This window comes from Uloborus diversus, chromosome 1 (genome assembly GCF_026930045.1).
Source record: "Uloborus diversus isolate 005 chromosome 1, Udiv.v.3.1, whole genome shotgun sequence".
NCBI classification, from domain to species: Eukaryota; Metazoa; Arthropoda; class Arachnida; order Araneae; family Uloboridae; genus Uloborus; species Uloborus diversus.
Window position 1 is genome coordinate 128,173,711 of NC_072731.1, and position 16,400 is coordinate 128,190,110.

Here is a 16,400-nt window from a genome sequence, read left to right on the forward strand (position 1 = left end):
ACTTCTTATACGTAAGTTCGGTGTACTGGTCAACACACAAAACTTATACTCACTTATAGATTTCCTTTCATTTTTGTTTTCTTTCCTTTTTTTTGGCACTCTCGTCCGCCAAAAACATTGGTGTATTTTAATTTGTAATGCACCAATTCGACATTTCCATGTTTTTAACGTGTCGAATATGAACATCACTCGTCAATTTAGCAGAATCTTGCACATCAAAATGCACAAAATTCTCTTCTTCCGTAATTTGTCTTGTAAGCTTTCAAATGAAGAAAACTTCGCCCTTACTTCAATAGTCATTCCTCTATAATTACAATAATTAGATCATTAAAATACTATCCATATAGGAAAGTATGCCGAAAAAGCACGAGGCGCAGTTGTTTCTCGCTGGAATAAACAACGCGAACGTGATCGCCAAATATCGAGGACGTCTGAAACCACGCCAAGTTACTACAAAGGTTGCTAGAAAAATCGAGGAGTAGCAGACACTTCCAGCCAAGTAATCTGGTCTTGTGTATATTTAGTTAAAATATATTGGCATCAGTGCTTTTTTTTTTACAAATTTTTTTTTTCGCTTCGATATTTGTTTACGTTTTTCAGTCGTTGAATCTGCGAAAAATATTTGAAAAATGGCCTCTACGCTTGATAGTTATGTGAATCGTATCCTTTCTTTTTTAATTTATCAGCTTTTGTAACTTCGCTGAATGATTCGCATAGTACATTAGTTCAATTAATGCATTTTGTAATTAATTGGAAGCATGACAATTTCACTTTCAATTAATGAAATCACTGCTAAACGTTTTTCGGGGATATTTCGATAATTGGGAATCTGGCGATCTTACTTCGTTGGCGTCAATTTTTGGCTCCAGCGCAAGCGCGAGAGGTATTTTTCTTTGCGAATCTAAACAAAGAGACCGGAAATATCTATTCACATAGGGTTACTATAAATCAGCAGGGTTACTAAAATAAAATTATTTAAGGCCAAAATTGAGACGACCGCGCCAGATTCTCAATTATCGAAATATCCCCCGTTTTTCTTTTTTCTCAGAAAATACATTACAGGTGATTTTTTTCTTAACTTCTCAGATACGGTGTCAATAATTACTGCTGATGGAAGAAATATTGTGGTAATTAAACTGTGTTGTACATTTCCTACAAATTTTGATTATATTAGTCGATAATAATAGTTATATATTCATAGAAGGTATGGTACACACTAAGTCTTCTAATATTCTCAAAGGTTTGAGTACCTAGTTATATCTTGAACAGAGGTGTAGTAGTCTAGGTCTTGTAAAATTACTCTTCATTATCAGATGTTGCCACTTACAGTGCTATATGGTGGAAAACTCCCTCTCACAGACAGTGGGAAGATTGAATTAAAAGTTCCATTTATCCATCCAAGAACATCATTGATTTTATGTTTCCCATTGGAAGGAGGTGTTTGAAAATCTGAACCTCTTTTGAAATTAGAGTGAGATTTTTAAAAATTGAGATAGATTTTTTTTTAAACCTTTTCATTCAATTTAACACGTGACAAAGTTGCCAAAAAGTGCCGCATCGAAACATTCTTTGAGTGAGATTTCTTATAAGAGTTTGCTCTTCTCGCAGTTTCGCACTCTATCGCCAGACCCTCACCCAGGCTTGGGTGCTGCGCCCAACTTGCCCTTGCCGTTTTATTGGTAAAATGGCACCCTGATTGCCTTTTTGTTCATGAACTGGCACCCTTTTGATTTAAGATTCTTACTAGGAAAAAGGAAGGGAGCCATTATCCCTTCCCCTTGTTTTTTTTACAATGTCTTTCTCTTCTGAGTGACAATAGCGAATATCTGCCCCTCCCCCTCTCCTCCCCTTAGATCATTAACAATAATAACATCTCAATGGTCTAAGCGTCTCTCAACTTGGATTGCCACTGAGCTGACTATGAGAAAAGCATGCCTTCCATTATCAGTTACTACAAGGGATAAATAGTGTCCTGGGCATTGTAGAGACTAAGCAATGTTCTTCCAGGGACTTTGCATCACCTCTTATTCAATAATAGGGGGCTGTTCACACTAGTTTCCAGCGAAGAATACTGGCTGTCATCCTTCCTCATTATTCGCGTCATGAAAAGGGAAGTGTTTCTTAGTAAAATTTACATTTGTTTTAAGATAATTCTAACTCGTCTCTCCCAGCCAGATAAACGTTAAGTTAGCCCTGATTTAAAAAATGCTCTTTTCTCAACAAAAAAAATAGTCTTTTTAAATTTAAAAAAAAAACAGTACCCTGCTCTTTTTTAATCCTGGAGGAAGCTCTGCTATCGCGAACCCTGATAGATTTAATACTAAAAAGCACTTTGTGGACATGATAGCTTAAAATGCACATATGTTCTTCATAATTTTCTAATCAGACAATGACAAAATAAACTGATACAAACAAAACACTAATGCCCTTTTTCCAGTATTCAAACTTAATCATCATTTGCAATGGTTTTTTTCCCAAAAATTAAATCTTTTCTGCTCTTATTCTAGTTTTATTATGTCACAGTGAAGGAAATCAAGAAAGGACAAATAGGTGTTTTGAAGCATTATATTATGAGTTTGAAGCTATTCATTCTTCTTTGATGTCATATAATGAGTTTTTGATGTGTTTTTATGTTGTACATCATTCTCTTTTTTTTTTTTTAATGTCATATGAAGAATTATTCGTGAGAGTCCTTACAAGACATCAAAATAACTTTTTAGTTAGCCTGGAAGATAAGTTCTATAAAGTGAAAATCAACAATGACCAATCTGAAGAAAGCAGTACTGTAGCATTGGAATAGCAGGAATTTGTTCATGAATTGTGATGTCAAGTTCCATTTTAGTCTGCATGACTTTGCATCATATTGGGAGCTGTTTAATTAGTCTTTTACTTAAGTTTGGAGTGATTTTAATATACTGATTTTTGAATCGTTCATGATTGATCATGTAAAGAAACAAAATTTTATAGCAATATTCTGGCGACGTAATGCATATTCCCCAGTGTTAGATTTGTGAAGTCAAAAAAGGTTACTAATGCCAACTTGAATTTAAAAAGTGGACATTTATTTATTTTTAAGGTGTTTTGAAACCTATACATTAAATTTGCATTACAGTAGAACCGAGGTTTGTGTTAACCGAGCCGATAATGAAGTCTATTTTTCAAAGAAAAGAACGTATAGTTTATGAAATGATGAATTTTCTATTTACATATAAAAACATTTTCTAGAAATTTGTGATTTTTTTTAGTGTCTTTTAATATCTAACTTGGCATTGTACAAAAATTCAATTTATTTTTTAAATCTTACTACAAGTTATTTTCTTATCTTAGTTTTTAACTGTAAAATATTACTTTTTATCAGTTCATTTTTATATTTTAAAAATATTTTATTGTAGTTTTAATTGATGCATTTTAAAAGTTTGCTATTCTGACCAGATTTTCTACGAAGTTTCTGTTAGCCGAGATTTCCGATATCTGGGGCAGTAGCACTCCCAATTAGCCCGGATAATCTAGATTTTACTGTACCTATTTGTTCTCAAATTTGTTTGGTTTTAACCACGTTGGTTTTAATTAAACCAAGTGGTTTTTTGTAAAGACCATGTGATTTTTCTTTCTTTTCTGGAAAATCTAAATCATTTTTTCCCAATTGTTTCCATAAATTTTGCATATGATTGGAAGATGTAAAATCTAGTTAATGCAAAGTAACCAGCAAAGCTTTAGAGATAAATTATCTTAATATATAAAAATCTTCTGTGCGGACGTTTGTCACCATAAGGCTTTTAAACAGCTGTACCGATTTTGATCAAATTTTTTGTGTGTAACTAAGTTGTGGCAAGTATGGTTTTGAAGCGCAATGGATCGAATTGGAAACGGATTTGTTAATTAATTAATTAATTTAAACATTGGATGGTTATATCTCCCAAGCAATTAATATTTATTTTAACCTATTGTTGAGCGAGAACTGAAAGAAATATTTAACCCGTTGCCAAAGGACAATATGAAAGTCAGCTCTGCTTTTTGTAATGAATTTTCCTACTATGATATGTCAAATGAGAATTGATGAAACATAGAGAGGGTGAGAGAGAGTGAAGCCTTCATTTCTTAAAAGCAACGATTTTAGGTCCCTTGATACATTTCAAAGTAAAGTACTGGAAGGCTCACGCAAAACGTGTGTTCTGTCGTCGTAATTGAACCATGTGACCGGATTGGTGCTTTACGTTTTCCGAACCAAATGCAGTAAGTACCTACAGAAGTACCTACAGTAGAAGAGTAGAAGAAGAAGGAAAGAAAGTACCTACCGTACCTAGCAACATTTGTTTCTCAGCTCATATGCTTAAATGTTGTCCCCTTTCGTTTCTAACTGAATACCGTTTCGTTCTTTATAATTATTGCTGTTTTACTTTTATGGGTAAGGAAGAAGCTCAATTTTTAATCACGTCAAAGCAGTGTGTTTTGAGTTCTTTCGTTAAAATAGAAAATGAATGAAAGTAGAGATTGTTTCTTACAATTATTACTGACCCAGACAACACCGGGTATTTTTGCTAGTTGTGTATATAAATCTAAACTCTGTACAATATTTCAATGACAAGAAAAACAGTCACTCACTTTTTGGCATCCACGATAGACGATGCAATCAGAGCAAGAAAAAAAAGATGTATAGAATTTTGAAAACAGAAAATATGCGTGTAACTCTGTGGTCTTATAAAAAAATTTAATGTCAAATTTTCACCTTTTGAAAAACTTTTTTAATCCTAATGTAAGAAAAGGATGATATATGAATGGTAGAAGAATAAATAAACATATTAATTTTTAATATTACAATGTCTTTATTGTGTGAAAAGAATAGTTTCATTATTTGGATTTGTATTGTGAAAAATAAGGAATTCATTAGGATTGGAAAACAAACTTCAAAATTTGTCTTTTTATTGGAAGATGATAATCAAATTTAAAAAAAAAAAAAAAAGAAATTGTACTCTTAAGCGTATTAAACTAGGAGAAAAAGTGTTTATAATGAAAAACATAATGGTCTTCTTTAAGCCCATTTGTCCTATTTGTATGAAGTCTCCACAATGATGATCTATATATATATATATATATATATATATATTCCTTTTTTTCTTTTTTTTTAATGAACAACACTTATTTTTTGTTAAACAAAATAAGTGTTGTTCTTATGATTTTTGAAATTGTGAAATGTACATCAGACTATTTATTTGTAGATACTGCAAAATACTTTATATATGCTCAGAATACTTGATTTTAATTTCACTTTTATTTAAATATATTTTTTGTAGAAAACTATAATTATGAGTATTGATTTACAAGATTTTATTCAGAGTTATTTATAATTATGTCTTCACTCTCACAGTACATTATTTCGTTGATTATTCGTTTGTGCCGAGGACTATTTATTAAATTTATGTTAATTTTTTAGTAGTTAAAGATTTTCAAACAATATTTCCCCTACAAAAAGTGCTACTTACGAGGAAATGAAATTAGGAGATTTTACTTTTAATTATTTAATGAATCAACAAGTAATTAGGTTCAAATGTGAATATTAAACATTCATTAACAATTAATTCAATTAAATATTCATGTCTTTCCAAAAATAAGATAGCAATCTTCTCACAAATAGTGTTGAAACCAAATAAACCTGGTTTAAACCAAAAAAAAAACGTTCCCCACCAACTGCAGCTCTGTCTAGGACTGTCTATATTTTACTAAAGTATGCAATATGACTTTTATTAACGGATTATCTTCTTTTATTGCAGGGAACTCTGAAGGGGTTCGATCAGACCATCAATTTGATCCTGGATGAGAGCCATGAAAGGGTCTATAGCTCCTCCCAAGGCATTGAGCAGGTTGTCTTGGGTCTTTACATAGTCAGAGGAGACAATGTGTGAGTATTGCTCTGTATTCCAAAAGAAAAACCTTCCTTCCCAAATTCCCCTTGAAAAAATAATAATACAGTGCCCGCCACTAATAAAATCACTGGATTATAAAATCAGCCGCTTTATAAAATCAAATCTGGAAGAACAGAATCATTACTATATCAAAATATGTTAGAATTACCCTTTAATAAAATCATCCTCGCCGTTTTATAAAATCAAACTTTTGGAGAGCATATGCTAATTCTTCTCTGAATAGAACCAGGATTTTATTTTTTCTTTCAAGATTTAAAACAGTGCAGCACTAATAAAATAACAAATTCACATAAACAAAAACGAAAAAAAAAGGTGAAAGTTGTATGTTTTTTTTCTTGGGAAGTTGAATGAAAAAAAAAGAAGAAGAATGAAGCAGCCACAAGAGAACTGTTTCAGAGCCATATATTTAGTTGGTGCTGCCTGTTTCCACTTCGCAGATCTGTTTCGACTTGCAGCCTGACTACTGAGTTTCAATCCGTTCGTGCACATTCAGCTATCTACAGGGGTTGACAGTTCATTTTTTCAATTAAGTTAAAATTGTTATCTAGCAAGTCGTGATGACTTGAGTGTGAAAGATTAATCCGAAATTTTGAATAAGTTAAAATATGAACTGTATTTTGCAACTGAACTAAAATAATACAATACAACTAGACTAAAAATAAAATACAACTAATCGTAATTTATTTCTTTTTTAGAGTATTTATACTTGAAAACCTTATATTTTTTTTTTCAGTGCATGAGTGCCGGTTTATAAAATCAGCCGCTTTATAAAATCAAATGTCCTCAGAACGAATGTGATTTTAATAAGCGGCGGGCACTGTAATCATTTTAACATAAACTGGACTGCCTGTGATGACCAAAAAAGTAACTGGAAAGATTATTCTGAATCAAAAAAGACTGTTTAAGCAAAAATGTAGGCAAAAACGACTATTTTGCAATACATTTGAAGAAAAAAAACTCAATTTTTTTTTCCCCAGAGTATACAAAATTTGCTTATAAGTCTAACTTTTAGAACAGATTTAGATTTTTTTTTTTTTTTTTTTGCGTTGTCTTTTTTCAATAAATGTTTAAGAAGTCGGAAAATGAAAGATAACATGTTTAAGATTGCCTAACCACTTCTAGCTTTTTTCATAAAGCAAAGTGTGTCCATTTGGTACCTTCCCTGCTGCCATCTATCGAAGATATTAGAAATTAATGGCTAAATATTTAACAATTTAAGTCTGCGTTTGCCAACAGTTTTTTACCCCCAGATCGGAAAAATATTTGCGGATCGGTAAGATTTTAATTTACATATATTTAATAAAATAAAGAAAGAAAGAGCAATTAAGAAAGAAGTAATTTATTTACTAGTAATAATATTTAAATGTTAAAAACAATTACTGCAATTATTATGCATAATTAAATAAACCTTAAAAAAACACAAACTGTAAAATATGATCAAAAAATCAATGTTAAAATTACTGTAAAAGATATTTCTTTTAATTCATACACTTTTTTAAATAACTAGAGTATATATGATAAATTTTTATAAATTTTAATAAGCATTTTCGTTCAAATTATTGTGGACAGGTCTTTGAGCAGGGGCGGACTGGCCCGGGGGCCAATGCGCCCTTCCGCCTGTGCGCCCTCAAAAGTGTTGGCCTAAAGTCATTATTTTTTGTTCTTGGAAAAATTCCTAAAGTTTTACAAGATTTATAAAAGTTTCCGAAACTTACTTCCTTCTTTTTTCGAACTTAGAATGTCATCCCGTTATTTTACCGGCGCACGAATCGTTTCCCAGAGCCAATATTCCCTGCATGTGTTTGTTGACCCGCCACGATGATGTGACGTCATAGGATGTTGAGTAGATTTTTGCTGTATGCATGTGGGTGGGAAATAATTTTAAAGATTTTAGTTTTAAATTGTAAACTGGGTGTTGAGTTGTTTTATCAATATAATTTATGCATGCTTTTTGATATGTGTCACGCCATCGCGTAGGGAGATAAGGAATGCTATTTAAGTGTGAACTCTCAATCAGTCATTCTCTTATTGTTTTACCTCTTATTTTTTTACCTTGTTGTGACTGCAGTTCGATGTTTTGCGGAGGTGCTGAGATTGTGCTTGGGAGCTGTGTGCTCCAGAGTTCCACGTTGTAGAGTGGATTCTTTTTGAAAGATATAGGATGTTTTTCGTTGAGCCCAGCTAGAAATGTGGGCATGTTCCAGTTGTTGCCTTGAGATGATTTTTTTTTTAAGTACGGGATTTTCTCTCTAAAATTGAGAGTTTAAATCAAGTTGTTTTTGCTGAGAAAAGGCCTAACAAACAGGACCATGGAAGGTCCACGCTCGAGAGCTGGATTGGAAGTCCGTTGAATGGATGGTTCCTGTTGTCCGGGAGGACAGGTTTTTTTTTCTGAATTCAGCATGGTGGCATGGAATGACCACGGACGATTTTGATATGGGATCCAAATTGGTGGATCTCGCCCTCACATGTTGTGCCAGTTTTAAGGAAGGAATAGCTTGTTTGGTATGAACTTTTAACTCGTTCGTCTAAACTATTCTGTTTTTGGCATAGGACTCAAGGTTGTACATGTATTAAACTAGTCATATGAATTTTACTGGAACTTTAACAATACTATTTTTAAGAAATGTTTCCTACTGATATTTTCGGGGGGATTTTTTTATTCAATTGTTGGGGAATATGATTTTTATTTACACTTGTTAATATTTCCATGTTTCGACAAATTTATTGGTCAATAAAATGTTTATTTAATTGTTAAATATGTGTCTGTATGTCCTATCTTCCCGAGGAGATCATTCCACAAATTTTCAGTTGGGTTTGCTTGCTTAAAACCTGCTTTTAGTTCTTTGAACTTCGGGTTTTGATTGAGCTATCAGATTAAATTCTCAACAAAAAGCCCACTGTGTGCCTCTTTGTTTTGTTGGTATTGTTTTTTTTTTTTTAATTTTTTTATTAGAATTTTTTTTTTTTAATTTATTTTTACGCCCTCACATTTCTTTTTTTTTTCTTTCATTTTTTCACGCTCTTGAACCTGTGCATCTTCGGCTTTTTATAACTGTGGGTGCGTCTTCGTTTTTTTTGCCCCTTTAAAACCTGTAGGCCTTCGGGGATTTTTTTTTTTTTTTGTCCATAAACCTCAGCTCCTTTTTTTCTTCCTTTTGCTATATCAAACCTGAGTGCTTTCGGGGTTTTTTTTTGTGTGTGTGTGTGTGTCCTTGAACCTGTGCTCCTTCTCTCATTTTCATTTTCTTGCACCCTCGAACCTGTTTTTTAAATTTCATTTTATTTTAATGAATATTGGAGGGCGCGAAGCCTCGCCCTCAAACCTGTGCGATTTTGGGGTTTTTTTCTTTTTTCGCCCTTTGGTAGTCAAGGTTGGCGCCCTCTTGAGGGACCCAATATCCCCTCAGGGCCTGGTAACTGAATAGGCCAACTAGTCCCTTGCCTAGGGTCCCAGATATTTAGGGGCCCCCAAATGGCTGAAATTTCTTTAGTCTATGGCTACAATTGTTTCAGCCTAGGGCTGAAGTTATAAAGTTTAAATACAGGGGGCCCCAAAAAAATATTTTTCCTGGGGCCCTCGATATCTTAATTGGGCCCTGCCGCCCCTGTGTTTCAAGTGCAGTAAATTTTATTTATAGGTCCGGTACCGGTTTGATCGACCAGTTATCGAAAATCCCAGAAAGTTAAATCACCAATAACCTTTCCAGTATCTTTTTTTTTTGGCAGTCTTGAAGCCTTGACTAAAATTCTAAAACAAAGAAGCGTAAAAAAAGCTTCTGATCCGTGAATTAAGCTTTTTTTTTTTTTTTTTTTAAACTTTTCTTTCTTTTGAAAAAAAAAGAAAACCTTTTATTTGAAGACCGTTAAAACTGCTATTTTTTACAAACCGGTGAGGTTTTCCCTCTTCTTCCTCCCCCCCCCCCTTTTTTGCAGGAAAAATTTCTCATCTCGGAGACTTGTGAAAATTTTTTGTGAACGGCTGAAATGTTTTTCCTTTTTTTTTACAAAATAATAATCATTATAAATGAATTAATAAATATACAAATAAAACTTTATTTGTTGCTGAAGACGAGTTACAATATATATTTAAATGTAGGGAATAAGATAAGTAATTACAGTAATATACATAAATAAGCAGCATTGCCGAACAATCATGGAAAACTACCAAAAATAATTATAAAATCCATGTAAAAGACGTTTTATACGATCATTATGATGGTGTTTTCTTTCTTTCTCTTTTCAGTATTATTTATTACTTTTATTTTCCCCCTTTATTTTGAAAGCAAAATTTTTTTATGTGAATGAGCAAGACTCTCTAAGGTTGCGTTTGACAGACCTAACCGGTCGACCGGTGATTAACTGGTTACTAACCACAGCAATCTACCATCTACCAATTACCACACCTGTTACCATTTTAAGCTGTTGATTGAAGCACGTGATCATTAGCTGTCACATGCTCAGTTAACCAGTTGAGCTCGTCAAACGCAGGCTATGGGTCGATCAAAGCTGCGGATCGGTGCCATGTCAGTTCGCTGGAACACCAGTTGAGAATCGCTGCTGTTACAAGGCTGTAGCTAGCCAGTGATATAAGGTAGGGCAATCAACTTTCATTGCAGGGCACTCTGAAAAATGATATAATAATTCCACCTGGAAAAAAAATATATTTACCTTGTTTTTTTATGACATTTAGCCATAATGTTCGCTGATTTACATCAGCAGAAATTTGAAGAAAACTTATTTTTTCCTTATTTTTATATCTAGAAGTGCAAAAAGATATACAACATGTTCGAGGCATTATTAAAATGATTACATTTCAAAAAAAAGAAAACCGCACTAATCTTTAAAGCACTTCGATATTCTGAAGAAAAAAATAACACAGAGAAAAAATTTCACAAGAGATTTTATTCGAGCAAACGATTATAACCAAAAAGAAAAGATGAAAACAATTCTAAATATCAGACAATATTTGTGAAGCAAATGTTTGAATTGTTTGTATTCATTGTCATAGCAACGCCATCCTTGTAATTGCTGCCAGGTAGCCTTGTTTGTGTACCGGTGGAGGAACTCTTTTTGAGGTGAAGTGGTTAGGCATTTAGTATGTAAAAGGCGTTGGTTTTCTGTTATCTTACTCTATTCTAAATGAATGCAGTAAAATTTTGCTTTTTAATTTATTGTTTCCTTATTATATTGATTTTTTGAAAATGGGCACTGATTTCCACATGGTTGAAAATATCATTTCTAGCACTTTTTGTAATCTTTTGCTATTGTCATTAGTTAATGATCAGGCAAAATAAAATTATACCTGAATATGCCAGTACTATATATTCATTTAGCAGGGTTGGACTAAAATCTGAAAAAGCTGGTGAGCTAAATTTACTTTCTTAACCAGTTTGTTGGCACTCTCAGCTGCAATGAGATAACGTTTGCCTCCTTCTAAGTTATTCACTATTCCAGACTGATGAGTCTATAACAAGAATGAAACTGCAGTCTTCGGATGTGATAACTGGTTGTCAGTATATTGCATGAAGTTCTGCCTTAGCCCTGGCTTAAGAGCAGTATCTTACAGTTGAATATGTCACATTGAATTGTGTTTCTAAACACTACTTGATCAACTTACAACTGCAAACTTTCAGATTCATTATTGTCACAAAATTCTCAAAGTTTAATTTTATATAACTTGAAGCATTTTGTTTAGAAAAAAGATGTATCAATGTAAGAGACTCTCAAAACAGTATTCTTGTCTGTACAAGAGAGGTTTCTAATACATTTGGCTTAACGCCAGTGGTGATCTGAGGCTTTACTGATTCGTTGGATGCTCTCTTCATTTCTCTTCCTAGAGCACATTTACACTGACCTAAAAGCAGGCTTTACAAACATAAAAAAAATAAGCCTCCATTAAGGGAAAAAGCAAATGCATTCCTTATCAGGTATATTATGCATTCCTTAATATACCTGAAAACCTTCCTTAATTTTGTTATCTTTTAACGAGCAATTCTTGTGACTATATATATATATATATATATATATATATATATATATATATATATATATATATATATATATATAATTTCTTATCTTAGAAATGACTCTAAGAATTTCAGGGCTGCCACTGCCAACTATTGCGACTATTTTAAAGAGTTGCAGACTATGTCGACTGTTTTAGCTTAAATTAAGGCAAAAACGACTATTTTGTAAAAAAAACTGCTACTATTTCAGCCTAAAAGCGACTAAAATGTAAAAAATACAACTAATTTTTAAAAATGGAAAAGATAAAATGAAAGTTTAAAAAATAAAAAAAAAAACGCTTTTGTGATTTTTTAACAGCAGCAGCGTGAACTAAAAAGTAAAAAGTAATCTTTGGATGTTAAGTATGATAAAATAATTGATCAAACTATGAACTCTAATGTAAAAAGGCATGGGGTGCTGTCCATTTACATTTCTGCAAAGATAACAAATGGAAGAAATTTACGACAAATGATATAAAGCCTCCCACATGTTTAAAGTTAATTGTTTGTAACATTATTGTATCATACTTAACGTTAATTAAAACTTCACATTAAACTTGTCATACTTAATATCAATTAAAATAGTTACTATTTTATCATATTTTACATCATACTTAACATTTATGAAAACTTGACATTAAATAAAATACTTGTATTTGTTGCGCATCCTTCAATTATTGAAATTAGGCTCATCAGATTGCTTATATCTTTTAACCCATTACCCGCTGGTGTTGCATTGACGCAACGGTTATAATAAATATCCATAGAAACTACACTAGAAATCTAATTTTTTTATCGATTGCTAATTTGAATTTAAGAATATTAGTAAAAATATGTTAAATAAAAAAATTGCTTTATTTTTTACTTTCTTCTATATCTAATATATAGAAGAAAGTATTGGATTCGTGCAAATTTTCGAATTTTGAATTTTGACGAATTCGAACGTTTTGAGGTGTGCTGAGTCCATTTCGACTATTTTTGGAAAATGTCTGTCTGTCTGCGTGTGTGTATTTGTGTGTGTGTATGTGTGTCACGTCTATGTGTGACCAGTTTTTTGTGACCGCACTACAGCAAAACTACCGCATGAAATTGAACGAAATTTGGTACACATATGTGCCCCTATGTGAACTTGTGCCCATTGGTTTTTGGCGCGAATTCCTCCAAGGGGGGTGGAGCAATGGGACGTTTTTCGAGTTACGCGTGCTTGCTATTCCTCGGGAAGTAACTGGCGGAATCAAACAAAATTTGGTCCATATGTTGCCCCTAACGGAAGCAGGTGCTGATTCAATTTTGGTGTCAATAGCTCAAACGGGGGTTGAGTTATAGAACGTTTTTTGTTGTCAATTGTTACTGCTGTATCTCAAGAAATAACGAACGGAATCAAACAAAAATTTTTTGACAAGTAGCCCTTAGTGGGTATAAGAGCTGATTTTATTTTGGTGTCAACAGCTAAAAAGGCGTGGGTAGCGCAATCGCCCGTTCTTTTTTTCCATTGTGAGTGCCCTATCTCAAGAAGTAATGCTACGTTCTCGTTGAAATTTGGAATATATTGTGAATCCATACGTAAACAGGCTTTGGTTCAATTTTGACTCCAATCGCTCCAAGAGGTGTTGATTTTTTTTTTCTTTTTGCGAATAAAAATAGTTTTATTAATGCAACAATAAGAAAGATAAATCGTAATAGATTGTCGTCTGCGTATTTCTCGTGATTTTAATTGTATGGAAATGATCGGAAATATTATCTCAATGATATAAAATTTTTAACTGTTGCCATCTTATGTTTGTTAATAAATAAAATATTTGTAATTAATTCAAGTAAGGCTTTTAAAGTAACTTTCAATTTTCGCTCTTTGTTTTGCTTTTACAATAATTCAGACATCGGGATGGTCGTCAAGTTTTTGCATGTGTAATTTTGTTTTTGTTAGGAATATTGCTTCCTCGTCAAGCATGGGGAGGGATCAGAAAAACAGGGGTAGAAGTGATTGACTTGTCGCATATAGGACATTTTCCACAAAAAATATAGGACAAATATAGGACACATTATATGAATAGTTTCGCTATGAAAAAAGAAATAATACATACATATTATTTATTTATTCTTATCAATGATTTTGTTTAAAAAAAAAAACCCTCAAACAAAATTATAACTTACACCTGAAATGACTTTTCTGTTGTTGAAAGAATAATTTTTGAGCAAAGTGTACTTTGCAGACAAAAAAAAAGAAGGAAGAGAAATTTATTGATAATTAACACAGCAACTCGCACTTTTTGCAGGGATAGACGTGTCACAAACATAGCTTATATAAATAAATAAAAACCGTCTTTGTGTTGAGAACTAACAGGAAATAACCAATGTTTTGTAGCACAAATATACAGATATTTTGTTCTATAAAATTCCACAAAAAGAAAAGATTGCAAAAAGACTATTAGAACATTCCAGTCAGAAAATGCACTGAACACAAAAATATACCCGCGAAAACCAAAAACCGAAAAAAACCACCATGGAAAACGAAACAAACTGGTGTTGTCCCCAACGCAAAATTTATAAACCAACTTCAGAATTCGTTCTCGAAACTCCACCCACTACAGTGACGTCATATTGCTGTAGCCAATGAGAGAAGATGCCTGTTGCAGGATTTAGTGAGTTGCGTTTTTGAATTTGAAATTTGTTTGCACACGTACTTTCGACGAAAAATCCGAAGTCAGATAGTTTATTTACTGTTGTTTTAAAGAAAGAAATTGGATTAAAAAACAGGAATATAGGAAATATAGGACATTTTCCAAAAATATAGGAAATATAGGACGATTTTCATACTTTTTTTGAAAATATAGGAAATATAGGATATATAGGACCACTTCGACCCCTGGAAAAAGGAAAAATATAGAAGGAAGTTTCGTGATGGCCACAACATACTAGTTTTTTTTTTATGTATGATAAAAATTGTTTCTCTCACATGGGTTTTTTTTTTTTTTTGACTAAATTTGTGATCTAGTTTTCTGTCAGAAAAAATAAAAATTAAAAAAAGTGTTGGTTTAGATATGAAATACTTTTAGTCAATGTCACTTTTTATCAGGACATTCCTCAAAGAAACTGCTTCTGCTGGGGAGGAGGGGGAAGTAAAAACTGGCGTTGCGTTGACGCAACGTCAGCGAAAAAGGGGTAGACTGACTGTCTGTCTCAATTGCTTTAGGGTAGAACTATATTTCATTTTTATTCTGCGCGTTTTGACTGTGGAAGCTTTTTTTTCGTCTCTGCCTTTCGAAATGCCCAGAACAGGATATCTAACTTTGGAAGAAGCATTGGAACAGATTTACGAACAAAACTCAGATGACAATGAAAATGAAGAAACAGATATTGTTGTTGTACCACCAGAAAAAACAGAAGCTAGTGATGAAGAAGAAGGCAATGACAACATTTTGAATAATGATAATGAAGTTTTATTGTGCGATACTGCAGGCAAAGTTGAAGTCCACGTAAAAAAAAAAGTTCAATTGTTCCAAATCCCATAGTAAAAAAACTAAAAAACGAAAAGCAGAAGATTGGCGATGGACAAAACAGGATCCAATTGATAGGTATCAACCAAAAAATGAAGAACAGGTCCTCATTCAATCTGTAAGACACACTCTAGAATGTAAAGCAAGTGTTTATATTTTTAATCTTTTTTTTTAATTCCGATTTTTTATCGCATCTTGTAGAACAAACAAATTTGTATGCAAACAAATTTAAAATTTCAAAAATGCATTTATGTGCTTATTTTATATAAATTTCAGTTTCTTTTAAAGTGCTCGGCAAGTTTAAGAACCATAACTAAGATTATAAAAATTTCCTGTGTATAAAAAGCCTTGAAACTGCTGAAGAATTTCTGATAAAACTACTTAGCATTAATACTTCTTTTCCGCTGACGTTGTGTCAACGCTACACCCTATATTTGTAAAAGTACGTGCATTTTTGCTCTTTTTTAAGCATATTGCTATTATATAGGTTCAAAATGATAACTTTTATGATTTTTATCCAAAAAAAAATAACGATTTCAAGTTTTGGCGGTTAATGGGTTAAAATGTTTAAGATATTGAACTGGAATTTAATTTGGAGTTTGAGGTTCTATGTGGTTTTTAAATTATGAAGTTTATAAAATTCTATATGAAGTTTATAAAATTCTATCTTTCGCGCATGCCCGGTGAAAATTTAATTGCTTTTAACGTTTATATTTCATCAAATTTTCAAAAGTTTGGTTTCAAATTTTAGTATAATGGTTCTCTTGTACCCTGTCAAGTTTTCAAAAAGTTTAGTTAGCTATGTTGGCAATCTCTACGTGTTATGAGAAAAAACATGTGATCAAAATTGATATTTTTGAAGTAAATGCTTATATCTTCGTTATAAAAGAGATACTTTCATGTATAAAATTATTGTACACAGCAAGTAAATTAAATGCTGAAAATTGCAGCTTATCCACAGTTATTTATGAGGAAGG

At 32.4% G+C, this 16,400-nt stretch overlaps 1 protein-coding gene across 1 annotated transcript in view; it reads left to right on the top strand.

Moving 5' to 3' along the window:
* The first annotated feature begins 557 nt into the window (after window positions 1-557).
* LOC129221180 (U6 snRNA-associated Sm-like protein LSm8) overlaps window positions 558-16,400 on the top strand; it is a 28,729-nt gene continuing 12,886 nt past the window's right edge. Inside the window, exons 1-3 of the mRNA XM_054855636.1 lie at window positions 558-660; window positions 1,087-1,127; window positions 5,769-5,896. Of these exons, the coding sequence (XP_054711611.1) occupies window positions 630-660; window positions 1,087-1,127; window positions 5,769-5,896 (200 nt within the window). The 5' untranslated portion in view covers window positions 558-629. The remainder of the gene's footprint in view (window positions 661-1,086; window positions 1,128-5,768; window positions 5,897-16,400) is intronic.